The 14,770-nt window shown below is 50.3% G+C and overlaps 1 protein-coding gene across 2 annotated transcripts in view; it reads right to left on the minus strand.

Annotated features, from left to right (window-relative positions):
- The window catches only part of LOC105478152 (collagen type V alpha 3 chain), a 50,726-nt gene that overhangs the window by 21,884 nt on the left and 14,072 nt on the right, over positions 1-14,770 (minus strand). For both annotated transcript variants that reach the window (XM_011735227.3, XM_011735309.3), the window contains exons 12-31: positions 14,246-14,320; positions 14,068-14,151; positions 13,841-13,897; positions 13,691-13,744; positions 13,185-13,238; positions 11,412-11,465; positions 11,279-11,332; positions 11,041-11,094; positions 10,684-10,728; positions 10,488-10,541; positions 9,584-9,628; positions 9,393-9,446; positions 9,215-9,259; positions 7,101-7,154; positions 6,954-6,998; positions 6,756-6,809; positions 4,410-4,454; positions 4,250-4,303; positions 4,019-4,126; positions 3,541-3,594 (exon numbers count right to left, since the gene is read on the minus strand). In XM_011735227.3, the coding sequence (XP_011733529.2) occupies positions 3,541-3,594; positions 4,019-4,126; positions 4,250-4,303; positions 4,410-4,454; positions 6,756-6,809; positions 6,954-6,998; positions 7,101-7,154; positions 9,215-9,259; positions 9,393-9,446; positions 9,584-9,628; positions 10,488-10,541; positions 10,684-10,728; positions 11,041-11,094; positions 11,279-11,332; positions 11,412-11,465; positions 13,185-13,238; positions 13,691-13,744; positions 13,841-13,897; positions 14,068-14,151; positions 14,246-14,320 (1,143 nt within the window). The remainder of the gene's footprint in view (positions 1-3,540; positions 3,595-4,018; positions 4,127-4,249; positions 4,304-4,409; positions 4,455-6,755; positions 6,810-6,953; positions 6,999-7,100; positions 7,155-9,214; positions 9,260-9,392; positions 9,447-9,583; positions 9,629-10,487; positions 10,542-10,683; positions 10,729-11,040; positions 11,095-11,278; positions 11,333-11,411; positions 11,466-13,184; positions 13,239-13,690; positions 13,745-13,840; positions 13,898-14,067; positions 14,152-14,245; positions 14,321-14,770) is intronic.

Here is a 14,770-nt window from a genome sequence, read left to right on the forward strand (position 1 = left end):
TCACTGTGCAGACTGAGTTCAGATCAGAAAAAACAGTTGCCCAAGTTACCCAGTCTGTGGTGGCATCCCGCCTCAAAGCCCATTTCGGGCTCCCTCTACTCTCCCTTCCCATCTGGGGTTTCCATGGTCCCTATACTCTTTTTTTGTTTGTTTTGTTTTTAAGAGACAAAGCCTCACTTTGTCACCCAGGCTGGAGTGCAGTGGTGCAATCATAGCTCACTGCAGCTTCAACCTTCTGGGCTCAAGTGATCCTCCTACCACAACCTCCTGAATAGCTGGGACTACAGATGCACGCCACCATGTCCAGCTAATTTTAAAAATAAATTTCTAGTAGATATGGGGTCTCACTATGTTGCCCAGGCTGGTCTTGAACTCATGGCCTCTAGCGATTCTCCTACTTCAGCCTCTGAAAGTGCTGAGAGTACAGGTGTGAGCCACCACACCTGGCCCCAACACTCTTTGAGGGTCCTGAACACTTGCACACAAGGACTTTCTAAAACCTTAGTCTATGCCAGGTACAGTGGCTTACACTTGTAATCCCAGCACTTTGGGAGGCCAAGGTAGGAGAATCACTTGAAGCTGTGAGTTTGAGATCAGCCTGGGCAACATAGTGAGACCCTGTCTCTGTAAAACATTAAAAAATTCGTCAGGTGATGTGCACCTGTGGTTCCCAGCTACTCAGGAGGTTGAGGGAGGAGGACTGCTTGAGTCCAAGAATTGGGGGCTGCAATGAGCTATGATTGCACTATTGCACTCCAGCCTGAATGACAAAGCGACACCCTGTCTGAAAGGAAAGCAAGAACGGAAGGAAGGAAGGAAGGAAGGAAGGAAGGAAGGAAGGAAGGAAGGAAGGAAGGAAGGAAGAAAGGAGAGGCCAGGTGCGGTGGCTCATGCCTGTAATCCCAGTACTTTGGGAGGCCAAGGTAGGCGGATCACGAAGTCAGGAGATTGAGACCATCCTGGCTAACCCCGTCTCTACTAAAAAATACAAAAAATTAGCCGGGCATGGTGGCGGGCGCCTGTAGTCCCAGGTACTTGGGAGGCTGAAGCAGGAGAATGGCATGAACCTGGGAGGCAGAGCTTGCAGTGAGCCAAGATTGCGCCACAGCACTCCAGCCTGGGTGACAGAGCGAGACTCCATGTAAAAAAAAAAAAAAAAAGAAAAGAAAAGAAAGAAAGAAAGAGAGAGAGAAAGATAAAAGAAAGTAAAAGAGGAAAGAAAGAGAGACAGAGAGACTGAGAGAGAGAGAAAGAAAGAAAGAGAGAGAAAGAAAAGAGAAAAGAAAAGAAAAAAGAAAAGGGAGGGCGATGCAGGGAGGGAGGGAAGGAAGGGAGGGAGGAAGAAAGAAAGGAAGAAAGGAAGGAAAATAAAGTTGTCTATTAAAACTAAGTTAAAAGTTTTTTTCCCAATCATTAAAAAGAAAAAAATAAAAAAATAAGTTAAAGGAAAAGGAGTCAATGTAAAGGGAAATCACTGAAAAAAAAAACTGTCAACTTCAACGTAGGCGAGATAACTATCAGCTCAACAGAGCAAAAATGTGAAACTCTAGGAGGATTCTGCCCTCAAATATCTTCCCAAATGTCTATTTTTTTTTCTTTTGAGACAGAGTCTCACTCTGTCGCCCAGAGTGGAGTAAGTGGCACCATCTCAGCTCAATGCATCCTCCGCTTCCCAGGCTCAAGCAATTCTCCCGCCTCAGCCTCCGGGTACCTGGGATTACAGGCACCCACCACTGCACCCAGCTGATTCTTGTATTTTTAGTAGAGATGGGGTTCTCCCATGTTGGCCACGCTGGTGGTGAACTCCTGACCTCAGGTGATCCACCCGCCTCGGCCTCCCAACGTGCTGAGATTACAGCCATGAGCCATGGCGCCCGGCCCCAAATGTCTTTAGGTTCCTCCTCTACTCTATAGAAACAGAACTCATCAGTGATATAATATGGGTGTAGTTTAGGCAGAAAAATGAATCTCATCAGTATCCTCACCCATCAAAACATTGGCAAACAAATGTTATGTTTTTATATAAGTACGTTTTTGCATAAGTACATTTGACTATAAGTTATAATTAATTCAAGATATGTAAGATGTGTATTTTATGATTCTGTGATTCTCCCCTTTAACTGATATTGTTGGTGAATGAAACTTAATCACACCAAATGAAAGGATCCTACAGTTTTATAATCACTGTCATCATCACCATTATCAACATTATTATAATCAAAATGATGAGATGGAAATTACTGGGACGTCTGTTTCATAGCAGAGAAAACAGGCTCAAGAAACTTGCCCAAGATCGCGGAGCAGGTAAGAGGGTATTTGAGCCCAAGTCTGTGTGATGCCAAAGCTCACTTTAAAAAAATTTTTTTGAGACAGAGTACCCCTCTGTCACCCAGGCTGGGGTGTAGTGGCAAACAATTCTCCTGTCTCAGCCTCTTGGGTAGCTGGGATTACAGGTGCATGCTACTATGCCCAGTTAATTATTTTGTATTTTTAGTAGTGACAGGGTTTCACCACATTGGCCAGGCTGGTCTCAAACTCCTGACCTCAAGTGATTCACCTGCCTCTGCCTCCCAAATTGTGGGGATTACAGCTGTGAGCCACTGCGCCCGGCCACATCTGGCTAATTTTTTTTTTCTTTTTTTTTTTTTTCTTTTTTTTTTCTTTTTTTTTTTTTTTTTTGAGACGGAGTCTTGCTCTGTCACCCAGGCTGGAGTGCAGTGGCCGGATCTCAGCTCACTGCGAGCTCCGCCTCCCGGGTTCACGCCATTCTCCTGCCTCAGCCTCCCGAGTAGCTGGGACTACAGGCGCCCGCCACCTCGCCCAGCTAGTTTTTTTGTATTTTTTTAGTAGAGACGGGGTTTCACCGTGTTAGCCAGGATGGTCTCGATCTACTGACCTCGTGATCCGCCCGTCTCGGCCTCCCAAAGTGCTGGGATTACAGGCTTGAGCCACCACGCCCGGCCTTTTTTTTTTTCTTTAGATGGAGTTTCGTTCTTGTTGCCCAGGCTGTAGTGCAATGGCATGATCTTGGCTCACTGCAACCTCTGCCTCCTGGGTTCAAGCGGTTCTCCTGCCTCAGCCTCCCGAGTGGCTGGGATTACAGGTATGCACCACCACGCCTGGCTAATTTTGAATTTTTAGTAGAGACGGGGTTTCTCCATGTTGGCCAGGCTGGTTTTGAACTCCTGGCCTCCAGTGATCCGCCTGCCTCTGCCTCCCAAAGTGTTTGGATTACAGCCATGAGCCACCATGCCTGGCCACATCTGGCTAATTTTTATATGTTTTTGTAGAGAAAACGTTTTGCCATTTTGCCCAGTCTGGTCTTGAATTCCTGGGCTCAAGCAATCCTCTCACTTCAGCCTCTTAGGGTGCTGGGATTATAGGCATGAGCCACTATGCCTGGCCAAAGCCCACATTTTACATTTTCTCAATGGCCCGTGGGGCGGGCAGCTCATCCCCCAAGACCACAGCCTAGAACCTTGGACGTTAGTCTCTGAATCCTGCCCATCTCCATCTCTACCTCCACCCCCAGCTTCCTACCTTAGGTCCAGGGCGTCCTGGATAACCTGGGAGACCTGGTACACCAAGCTTGCCCTGCAGAGAGGTTATGGGACAAAGGTCAGAAATTGCAACCTGGAGGTCAGAGGAGGAAAGGTCAGGCTGGCTGGGGCATGGTGAATGGGCTAATGGGATGGGAGTCAGGGAAACAAAGTTCAAGTCCTCGCTCCTGCCTGCTAGGGGCATATCCTTGGGCAGGTCAATCAGCCATTCCAAGTCTCAGTTTTCCTTGTCTGTAAAATGGGATGAAAATGCCTATTGCATGTGTTGGTTATGGAGATAAACACATAAGTTGGGTGCATTAAATTGCTCTATAATGCTGAGCTGAGGAATTAAAGATGACAAGGATGGTAGCAACCTCCTGAGGTCGAAGGTTTAATAAAAGGGCAAAGGGTAAAGGGCAGAGGGAAAAGGTTGGGGACCCCTTGACTGTGGGAGGCTGGAGGGTGGAGTCATTTACCTTCTCGCCAGCTGAGCCTGGGGGCCCCTCCTCGCCAGCCTGCCCCGCCTGCCCCTTCAGCCCCTCGGGACCATCCTCTCCCCGGGGACCTGGAGCTCCGGGTTTCCCCTGGAAGAAAAAGGAGTCTTTAATATCCATCTTTTGTCCTTCCTGCTCTGTCTAGCCCCAGCTCATCCCCTTCCCATCTTCCCCGAGCCCCCCAGACCCACACCACCCCTCATCTGGTCTTACCCGATCACCTTTGAGCCCCACATCGCCCTTGAAGCCCGGGAAGCCGTCCTCTCCCTGGGTGAGACAGACAGAGGCCAGAAGTGAGGGCCTCGGGGAAGGAACACAACCAGGACCCCATGACTGGGGCTCCCTCTCCTCTGATGAATTCTTCTCTCCTCACCTTCTCGCCTTTCTCCCCCTGGAGGCCCCGGTTGCCTGAAGTGCCCTGAAAAATAAAAAAGCTCTCAAGCTTCTTCCCTGCTTAAGAAGGAACCCAAACTCAGTCCCCTGCTCTAAAGCAGCCAGGATAGTCCCAAGAGGATGCTAGGCAGAAGCTGGGAGGGGCAGCTTCAGAAGAAATGATCTTTCCCCAGAGACCCCTCCCTCCCCACTGGAGGCCTCCCAAGGTCATCTGTGCGGGGGTGTGCGGGGAAGGCCAAATTTCCAAGTAAGTGATTCCCATCTCCTGGAGACGCTTTATCCACAGTTCCTTCTGGCAGAAGAAAGAGGATGAACATTCCAGGCCCGGACCTCATTATAAAGGCAAAGGAATGTTCCCCACTGTGCCAGCTACAAGGCGACTGTGCTTGGCTATGGAGACAGCGCTTAGTACAAGTCTGGATGCTGCTCATACCAAACTCTGAACACTGCGCTTGGCTGCAACATCTCTGAGCTCAGTGGCTACAATGACAATGCACTTGGATCCAATACAACCCATGTGGTTAGTCTCCAGCCACAGAGAAACAATGTAACTGAGCTTGGCTGCAAGTTGTTCTCTAGCTTTGGCTACAATGTAACTAGACTCAACTACTACAGGTAGGGATTGGTTACAATGTAACTAGACTCAACTAGGGATCAATTAATGTAACTAGAGGCTGGGCATGGTGGCTCACGCCTATAATCCCAACATTGTGGGAGGCAGAGGCTGGAGGATTGCTTGAGCCCGGGAGTTCCAGACCAGCCCGGGCAACATAGGAAAACCTCATCTATACAAAAAGTACAAAAAAAAAAAAAAAAAAAAAAAAGTAGCCAGATGTGGTGACGTGCACCTGTAGTCCCAGCTACCTGGGAGGGTGAGGTGGGAGGACTGATTGAGCCTGGGAGCTCCGGGCTGCAGTGAGTGAACTGTGATGGTGGTACTGCACTCCAGCGCAGGCAACAGAGTGAGACCCTGTCTCAATAATAATAATAATAATCAAATGAAAAAACTGCCAAGCCTGGTGGCATACACCTATAGTCCTAGCTATTCTGGAGGCTAAAATGAGGGGATTACTTGAGCACAGGAGTTGAAGGCTTCAGTGAGCCATGATTATGCTACTATATTCCAGCCTGGACAACAGAGAAGACCCTGTCTCTAAAAAATAAAACGTTTAAGGCTGGGCGTGGTGGCTCACACCTGTAATCCCAGCACTTTGAGAGGCCAAGGTGGGCGGATCACCTGAGATCAGGAGTTCAAGACCAGACTGACCAACGGAGAAACCCTTTCTCTATAAAAAATACAAAAATTAGCCAGGCATGGCGGCACATGCCTGTAATACCGCTACCCGAGAGGCTGAGACAGGAGAATCATTTGAACCTGGGAGGCAGAGGTTGTGGTGAGCCCAGATGGTGTCACTGCACTCCAGCCTGGGCAACAAGAGCAGAACCAGGTCTCAAAAACAAAAACAAAAAAAGATAAAAAATGTAACTATGCTTGGCTACAATGTAACTCTGAGAGTGATGCTTGCCAGACTCTGTGCCTGCTACAGTATAGCCAATTCCTTGATTATAGAGTGTCTAAGCTTGTCTAATGTTCAGGTAAATTACATCTATATTTGGTTACAATGTCACTGGACTCAGCTTCCATATGGATGTGAACTCTAACGCCCCTGCACCTCTATTTAGCCAAGGTGCAGCTCTTGGCTTAAGTCAGCATTAGTGTGCGTATAGATTATGTGATTCTGAGTTTGAGTTAACACAACCCTTGGGCCAGGCGCAGTGGCTCACGCCTGTAATCCCAGCCACTTTGAGAAGCCAAGGAGGGTGGATCACCTGAGGTCAGGAGTTCGAGACCAACCTGGCCAACATGGTGAAACCCTGTCTCTACTAAAAATACAAAAATTACCCGGGCCTGGTGGTGCATGCCTGTAGTCCCAGCTACTCAGGAAGCTGACGCAGGAGAATCGCTTGAATCAGGGAGGAGGCAGAGGTTGCAGTGAACCGAGATCACTCCACTACACTCCAGCCTGGGTGACAAAGCGAGACTCTGTCTCAAAAAAAAGAAAAAAGAAAAAGAAAAAAAGAAAAAAGAAATAAATGTGTTCGGCCTCTAATGGGTTTAGCTGTTTTCAGGAACAAGGTGACAAGGTGACAACACACTGTAAGGCTGTCCTTGGCTGTGCAGCTCCAAACCACAGTCCCATGACATCTGGCCTGACCAGCTGATTCCCCTCTCCACACATTCAGAAGTTTCCAATGGAGCTGCGTCGCATCCCTGAACCCAAAGCTGGTAAATCACTCCTACCCGCAAGGCCCCAGTATCACCTACCTTCACTCCCCGAGGTCCAGGATAGCCTGCAGGGCCTGCCGACCCTGGTGGACCCTGGGAGGAAGATAAGGTCAGTGCCATTCCAGACAGTCCTTTCCACATTCTAAGAGTCCTCATCTCTCTCCTCTGTGGCCCCTGACTCCAGGCCCTGCCTCCTGACCCTCGTCCCCAACCCAGCCTAACCTCCTGGTGACTCACCTGGGCCCCTTTCTCTCCCGTGGGGCCCTCATGTCCTGGGTGACCCTGGGGAAGAAACATTCTAAGTTGTCAGAGACCAAAACTCGCCATTCCAATTCCCAAGCTTCCCCCTTCTCCTTCCTACTTTTCCCAGCTTGTGGTTCTTACCGGGGGGCCATCGGCTCCTGGGAGGCCTGGAATTCCTGGGTTTCCAGGAGGACCCTGAAAGAAGATGAACAGCAGGGGAGAGACAGAGGTGCTCAGAGCTCTGGAGTACCACTAGGATCAGATCTACGCAGACATGCAGCCGCCTCAAGGTTAGGAAATAAGCAGACCTCACTGGCCAGGAAATCTATCCCAGCTCTGCCCAAACTTGCTGTGTGACCCCAGGCAAGCCTATTTCCCTCTCTGATCCTCAGAAATCCATTGCTTCTGGGAAGGTTGCAAGGAAGAATATAAAAACAGTACAAGATTGATAGCCCAAGAGGGTGACTATAGTCAATTACATGTCACCCAGGTTGGAGTGCAGTAGCACGATCTCGGCTCACTGCAACCTCTTCCCAGGTTCAAGTGATTCTTCTGCCTCAGTTTCTGGAGTAACTGGGACTTCAGCACCCGGCTAATTTTTGTAATTTTATTAGAGATGGGGTTTCACTATGTTGGCCAGGCCACCTTGGTGATCCGCCCACCTCGGCCTCCCAAAGTGTTGAGATTACAGGCGTGAGCCACTGTGCCCGGCTTTGGGTAATAATTTAATTTTACATTTAAAAATAACTAAAAGAGGCCAGGCGCAGTGGCTCACGCCTATAATTCCAGCACTTTAGGAGGCCAAGGAGGGTGGATCACCTGAGGTCAGGAGTTCGAGACCAGCCTGACCAACATGGTGAAACCCCGTTTCTACTAAAAATACAAGAATTAACTGGGTGTGGTGGTGGGCACCTGTAATCACAGCTACTTGGGAGGTTGAGGTAGGTGAATCACTTGAACATGGGAGGCGGAGGTTGCAGTGAGCTGAGATCATGCCATTGCACTCCAGCCTGGACAACAAGAGTGAAATTCCATCAAAAAAAAACACAAAAAAACACTGCCAGGCGTGGTGGCTCACACCTGTAATCCCAGCACTTTGGGAGGCTGAGGCGGGTGGATCATGAGGTCAGGAGATTGAGACCATCCTGGCTAACACGGTGAAACCCCGTCTCTACTAAATATGCAAAAAATTAGCCGGGTGTAGTGACAGGCGCCTGTAGTCCCAGCTACTCGGGAGGCTGAGGCAGGAGAATGGCGTGAAACCCAGGGGGCGGAGCTTACAGTGAGCCGAGATTGAGCCACTGCACTCCGTCTCAAAAAAAAAAGAAAGAAAGAAAAAGAAAAAAAACTAAAGTAGTATAACTATTGTTTGTAACACAAAGAGTAAATACTTGAGGGGACAGATACCCCATTCTCCATGACATGATTCTTTATGTGCATCCCTGTATCAAAACATCTCATGTACTCCATACATATATACCTACTATGTACCCACAAAGATAATTAATACAATTGAGTTAAAACAGTGCAAGAGACACGTTGAAATAGAGGATTCATAGGCACACCCCTCTCTTTAAAAATGCCCAGTTGGGCATCATGGCTTTCGCCTGTAATCCCAGCATTTTGGGGTACCAAGGCAGATGAATTGCTTGAGCCCAGGAGTTCAAGACCAGCCTGGGCAACACAGGGAGACCCCATCTCTACAAAAAAGAAAAAAAAAAGAGAGAGAGAAGAAAAATTAGCCAGACATGGTGGCATGCGCCGATAGTCCCAGCTACTCAGGTGACTGAGGTGGGAGAATCACCTGTGCCCAGGGAAGTCAAGGCTGAAGTGAGGCATTATTGAGCCACTGCACTCCAGCCTGGGTGACAGAGTGAGACCCTGTTCCCGCCCCCCAAAAAAAGATATGTGCAGAAAGAAGTGTGTCTGCCAGGGAAGGCGGAAGCAGATGTGCCAGGGAACAAAGATGAGCCCGCAGGGCCCGTACATCTTGGTAATATCTTCTGTGACAGGCTTCTGTGGGCTCTCTGTATCCTGACAATATCCCTTATGTGCACTAGCCTTGGTAGGTTTCTGTTTCTTGCAACCAATCCTTCCCCAACAAGGACACTTTGTAACTCTGGGCTGGCTTAGGGAATGCTGCAGTTTATCACTATCCAGAGCTAACAGAGGGGTCCTGGTGGGAAGATTTTCCTGGCAACAGAGTTGAAGGAAGGAGACTTGAGGAGGTTGCGGTAGGTGGAGCTGTCACTCACCTTTTCCCCAGGAGTGCCGATGAGTCCCTGGGGACCGGGGAGTCCCTGGGGACAGAAAAAGAAGATGAGCGAAGGCATAAGAAAGAAGCGGTGAGTGTGGAGGTTGGGAAGCCTGGGCGTGGTCTAAGGTCTCAACTGACCACTCCCATGCCCCATTATTGGGAAGGATAGTCCAAACCTGGGACCCATGGTTTCCCTGCTGTCCCGGAGGGCCTGGTTCTCCCGGAGGACCCTGAGGAGAAAGTGGGGTTTCAGTGAAGCTGAGAGGGGTCATGGTGCTGAGGCGGTAGTGAAATTGACTTGGGGGGGTCAGTCATGGAAGGGAATAGGGATGTGGACAATCGGGGTCAGAGGGCACAGGGCACATACCACATTGCCTTTGGCACCAGGAGCACCATCAATTCCAGTCACACCCTAGGGGAAAAGAGGATGTGAGACCAAGACACAGCAACAAGCGGGGAGCCTGAGTCTGAGACACCGAGAGATGCAGGTGGAAAGGTGGGCGGGGCTGGGCACCGCGGCTCGTGTTTGTAATCCCAGCACTTTGGGAGGCTGAGGCGGGCGGATCACCTGAGGTTGGGAGTTTAAGACCAGCCTGGCCAACATGGTGAAACCCCATCTTTACTAAAAACACAAAAATTAGCCAGGCATGTAATCCCAGCTACTCAGGAGGCTGAGGCAGAAGAATAGCTTGAACTCGTGAGGTGGAGGTTGCAGTGAGCAGAGATCATGCCATTACACTCCAGCCTGGGCAACAAGAGCAAACCTCTGTCAAAACAAAGAAAGAAAAAAGAAAAGAAAAGAAAAGAAAAGAAAAGAAAAGAAAAGAAAAGAAAAGAAAAGAAAAGAAAAGAAAAGAAAAAGAAAGGTGAGTGGGCGTAGAAGCCACAACAGATATGGACATGCAGAGGGCAGAAAAGTGAGAAAAAAAAGATATATAGGGGCTGGGAACAGTGGCTCAGACCTGTAATCCCAGCACTTTGGGAGGATCGCTTGAGGCCAGGAGTTCGAGACCAGCCTGATCAACATGGTGAAACCCCATCTCTACTAAAAATACAAAAATTATCCAGGTGTGATTTTGGGTGCCTATAGTCCCAGCTACTCAGGAGGCTGAAGCATGAGAATCGCTTGAACCCAGGAGGCGGAGGTTGCAGTGAGCTGAGATCTCACCACTGCTCTCCAGGCTGAGCAACAGAGTGAGACCCTAATCTCAAAACAAACAAACAAACAAACAAAAAGACAGACAGGGATGCAGAGAGCCAGTGACACTCACCGGGCGACCCGTGGGGCCAGGGGAGCCTCTGGGGCCAATCAGTCCTCGTGGACCCTGCAAGGGAGCAGGCGAATTATCTCCACATCACCTCTGTGTGGCCTTGCGAGTTCCCAGGAGCCTATAAGTCCTGGGGCCCTGGGAGTCCTGACTCCCTCCCCTGTACCAAGCAAGGGGCCCAGGGATCCCTGATACTCACCGGCTCCCCAGCCTGGCCAGTGGGCCCTGGAGGTCCCTCTGATCCCTGTGGGAAAGCATCATTACTTGGGAACAGGAAGACACAACCCTGGGAGAGCCACCTCCTCTCATCTGGGCAGCCCCTTCCAGGAGGTCTCGGAATTAGACCAAGATCCCTGGGAACCTGCAGACTAAGTCCATGGGATTCCATTCAGGCACCTGACTCCAATCCTAGACCTGCAAGTCTCATCTCCTCACCCCACAGTGTGTCCCCAGCTCTCAGGCTGGCCACTGAGACCTCCAGATCTTCCTCTCTGATTCTCATTCAGGCTTCCAAACTTACTCACCAAACCAGACCCTAACTCTCTTCCAAACTTACCCTCTCACCATCCTCTCCTGGGGGACCGGGTTGCCCCACATGGCCAAAATCACCCTGGAGAGGGAACAGAGGGGAGTTCAGAGTGGAAGGGTGTTGGCAGAGAGACCAGCCCTCTGGGAAGGCAGATGGGGTGTGAGGAGTGACATGGGCATCATGACTCTGATACTGAGGGAGGAGAGGGGGGAGTTGAATACTGGGAGGAGGGCTTAGATCTGGGGGAGGGACCTCACACACTCACCCTTTGGCCCTTCTCACCAGGCAGCCCTGGGAGGCCATCGAAGCCACGATCTCCCTGTCCAGAGACACCAGTGAGCCTTGACCTCACAAGCCTGACAGCCCCCACCAAGTCTTACCTCAGCCCCATCACCTACCTTAGGTCCGGTGTCCCCTGGGAGGCCCCGAGCCCCATCTGCTCCAGGGCGGCCCTATGGAGAAAGTGAGCCCAAAAGTCAATGATGAACCCTCCCCCAAATTAGGAACCCAACTTCATCATCATCATCAACATCAAGATTTTTTTTTAGATGGGGTCTCACTCTGTCACTCAGGTTGGAGTGCAGTGGCACATTCTCAGCTCACTGCAACCTCAGCCTCATGAGTAGCTGGGACCACAGGCGCATGCCACCATGTCTGGCTAATTTTTTGTATTTTTGGTAGAGATGGTGGGGGTTTCACCCGGTTGCTCAGGCTGGTCTCGAACTCCTGAACTCAAACAATCCACCCTTCTCAGCCTCCAAAACTGCTGGAATTATAGGCATGAGCCACCACACCCAGGTTAAGATATTATTTTTTAAAATGTATTTATGTGTTCTAGAGCTGAGGTCTTGCTCTCTTGCCCAGGCTGGAGTGCAGTGATATAATCATGACTCAACACAGCTTTGAACTCCTGGCTCAAGCAATCCTCCCACTTCAGCCTCCCAAGTAGCTAGGACTACAGGTGCACACCACCATACCTGGCTAATTTTTTATTTGTGCTTTGTGTAGACACCGGGTTTCGCCATGTTGCCCAGGCTGGTCTCAACCTCCTGGGCTCAAGCCATCCTTTCACCTCAGCCTCCTAAAGTGCTGGGATTACAGATATGAGCCGCTATGCCATGGCTGATTTTTTTTTTTTTTTTTTTTTTGAGGCAGAGTCTTGCTCTGTTGCCCAGGCTGGAGTGTGGTGGCATGATCTCGGCTCACTGCAACCTCTGCCTCTCGGGTTCACGCCATTCTCCTGCCTCAGCCTCCTGAGTAGCTGGGACTACAGGCATCCGCCATCACACCCAGCTAATTTTTTGTATTTTTAGTAGAGACGGGGTTTCACCATGTTAGCCAGGATGGTCTCAATCTCCTGACCTCATGACGTGCCCGCCTTGGCCTCCCAAAGTGCTGGGATTATAGGCATGAGCCACCGTACCCAGCTATAGTAAGTATTTGTATGTCTAAACATACCCAAACATATAAATGGTACGGTAAAAATACAGTATTATAATCTCATGGGACCAACAACTTACTTATTTATTCTTATTCTTATTATTTGAGACACAGTCTCACTCTGTCACCCAAGCTGGAGTGCAATGGTTCACTGCAACATCTGCTTCCTGGATTCAAGCCATTCTCATGCCTCAGCCTTCCGAGTAGCTGGGATTGCAGGCGCATGCTGCCATGCCCGGCTAATTTTTGTATTTTTAGTAGAGACGGGGTTTCCCCATGTTGACCAGGCTGATCTCAAACTCCTAACCTCAAACGATCCACCTGCCTTGGCCTCTCAAAGTGCTGGCATTACAGGTGTGAGCCACCGCGTGCAGCCAATCATCTTATAAGCACCATTATGTGGTGCATGACTCTATCTGAAATTGACTTATTTGTCATTTCCTTCCATGTGACAGGCCTCTTTTTTGCCATGCTGTTTCTTCCACTTCCCCATCTGTTGATCTGGTTCTATTTCAGATCTCAGGGCAAGCGTCACTCCTGCAGGCAGTCCTTCCTGACTCTACGGCCTGGCCGGATTCCTTTACCACACGTTCAGCGGAGCTGCTGTTCCCTGTCTTCGGCACTCTTGTCCCACTAATGACACCAGCAGACTCCAAGGTCACAAAGCCAAGGCTCATGTTGGGTGTCGAGGGATGGATAAGGGGTGGTCTGGGGACCTCGCTGTCACTCACCATCTTGCCCACTCGGCCAGGGGGTCCATGAGGTCCCTGCAGGCCTCGGGGACCCTAGAAGAAAGAGAAAAGGAGGAAGGAAAGGAAAATAAGAAGAAAGAGGGACTTATTCTATTGTACTAAAAAAAAATTAGAGATAGGGTCTTGCCGTATTGCCCAGGCTGGACACCTGGGCTCAAGTAATACTCCCTCCTCAGTCTCCCAAGGAGCTGAGGCTACAAGTGTGTGCCACTGTACCCAGCTTGGAAGGACATATTTATTTATTGTACAGACAGGGTCTCCCTATGTTGCCCAGACTGGTCTTGAACTCCTGGCCTCAAGCAATCCTCCCACCTCGGCCTCCCAAAGTGCTGGGATTCCAGACGTGAGCCGCCATTCTCTAGGAAAGTCATGAATTGCAAGGGTATCCCCAGCCCCTGTGGCATTTTCCCCATCCAGCACTGTGTCCTGTGGTCCTGGGGGAAGGCTTTTCCCATCCGATCCTGCCCTATCTCCACCAGTCTCACCTGTGGCCCTTCTGCTCCCGCCTCTCCTTTCAGACCTGGATATCCGGGGAGACCCTTATGGGAGGACAGATGGAGAATTGTGGTTAGAAGATGATTCTTCTCCACTAATGGCATGCACCGCCCCCTCCATGCAGTTGTCCCATTACTCACCACAGGGCCTGGGCGCCCAGTGAGCCCCACTGGACCAGGGGGGCCTTTCATAGACAGCTGGAAAGACAGAGGGGTCAGAGCCTGGGGCCTCCCACAAGACCCCCAACATTCCCCGCAGAGGCATCTACAGGAGAAAAATATCCCCCTTCTCCTGCCCAGCCCCTCCTTACGCCCAGGCTGTATCACTCTCTGGGGTTCCTCCCACTACGTCCACACCTCCCACTCACCTGAGTCTGCTGCAGAACTGCCTGAGCCTGGGCCTGCTGGAATGAGACTGGGGGCCCTTTAAAGGAGCCGCCTGCAAACTGGAACTGGGAGGAATTTAGTGGTGAGGGAAGCCCCCAGGAGAGCCCCCTCCTGGACCAGGACTCCACTCCCCAAGTCTGGGCCACTCCATCTCCTTACCGGCATCATGATCACAGTGCCTGGTGGGCCTCGGATCCCATCAATGCCGGGGATTCCTGGGAGGCCAGCAGGGCCCTGAGAGAGGGATGGGGGAAGAGAGGTGGAGACAGGTAGAGAGGGAGAGAGAGAGCGAGGACAGGGGAGGCACAGAAGGATGAGTCAGAAAGAGAGAGAGAGGGAGAGATGGAGACAGACAGAGACAGAATCAAAGAGGGAGCATGGCAAGGAAAGAGACAGAGAGAAATAGAGAGACGGGGAAAGGAAAAGACAGAGATGGAGACAGAGACAAAGAGAAGGGGAGAGAGAGGTGGAGAAGGATGGAGGCAGATGGAGAGACATACAGAGACAGAAACAAAGAGAGACAGACAGACAGAAAAGCCAGGTAAAGAGACAGAGATGGAGAAATAGAGAGAGAGGCAAAGATAGAGAGATGGGGGGAGGGAGAGAGACAGAGACCAACAGAGAGAGACAGAAGAGAGACAGAGACAGTCACAACAGGAGAAAGACAGAGATGAAAGACACTCA

This window comes from Macaca nemestrina, chromosome 20 (genome assembly GCF_043159975.1).
Source record: "Macaca nemestrina isolate mMacNem1 chromosome 20, mMacNem.hap1, whole genome shotgun sequence".
NCBI lineage: Eukaryota > Metazoa > Chordata > Mammalia > Primates > Cercopithecidae > Macaca > Macaca nemestrina.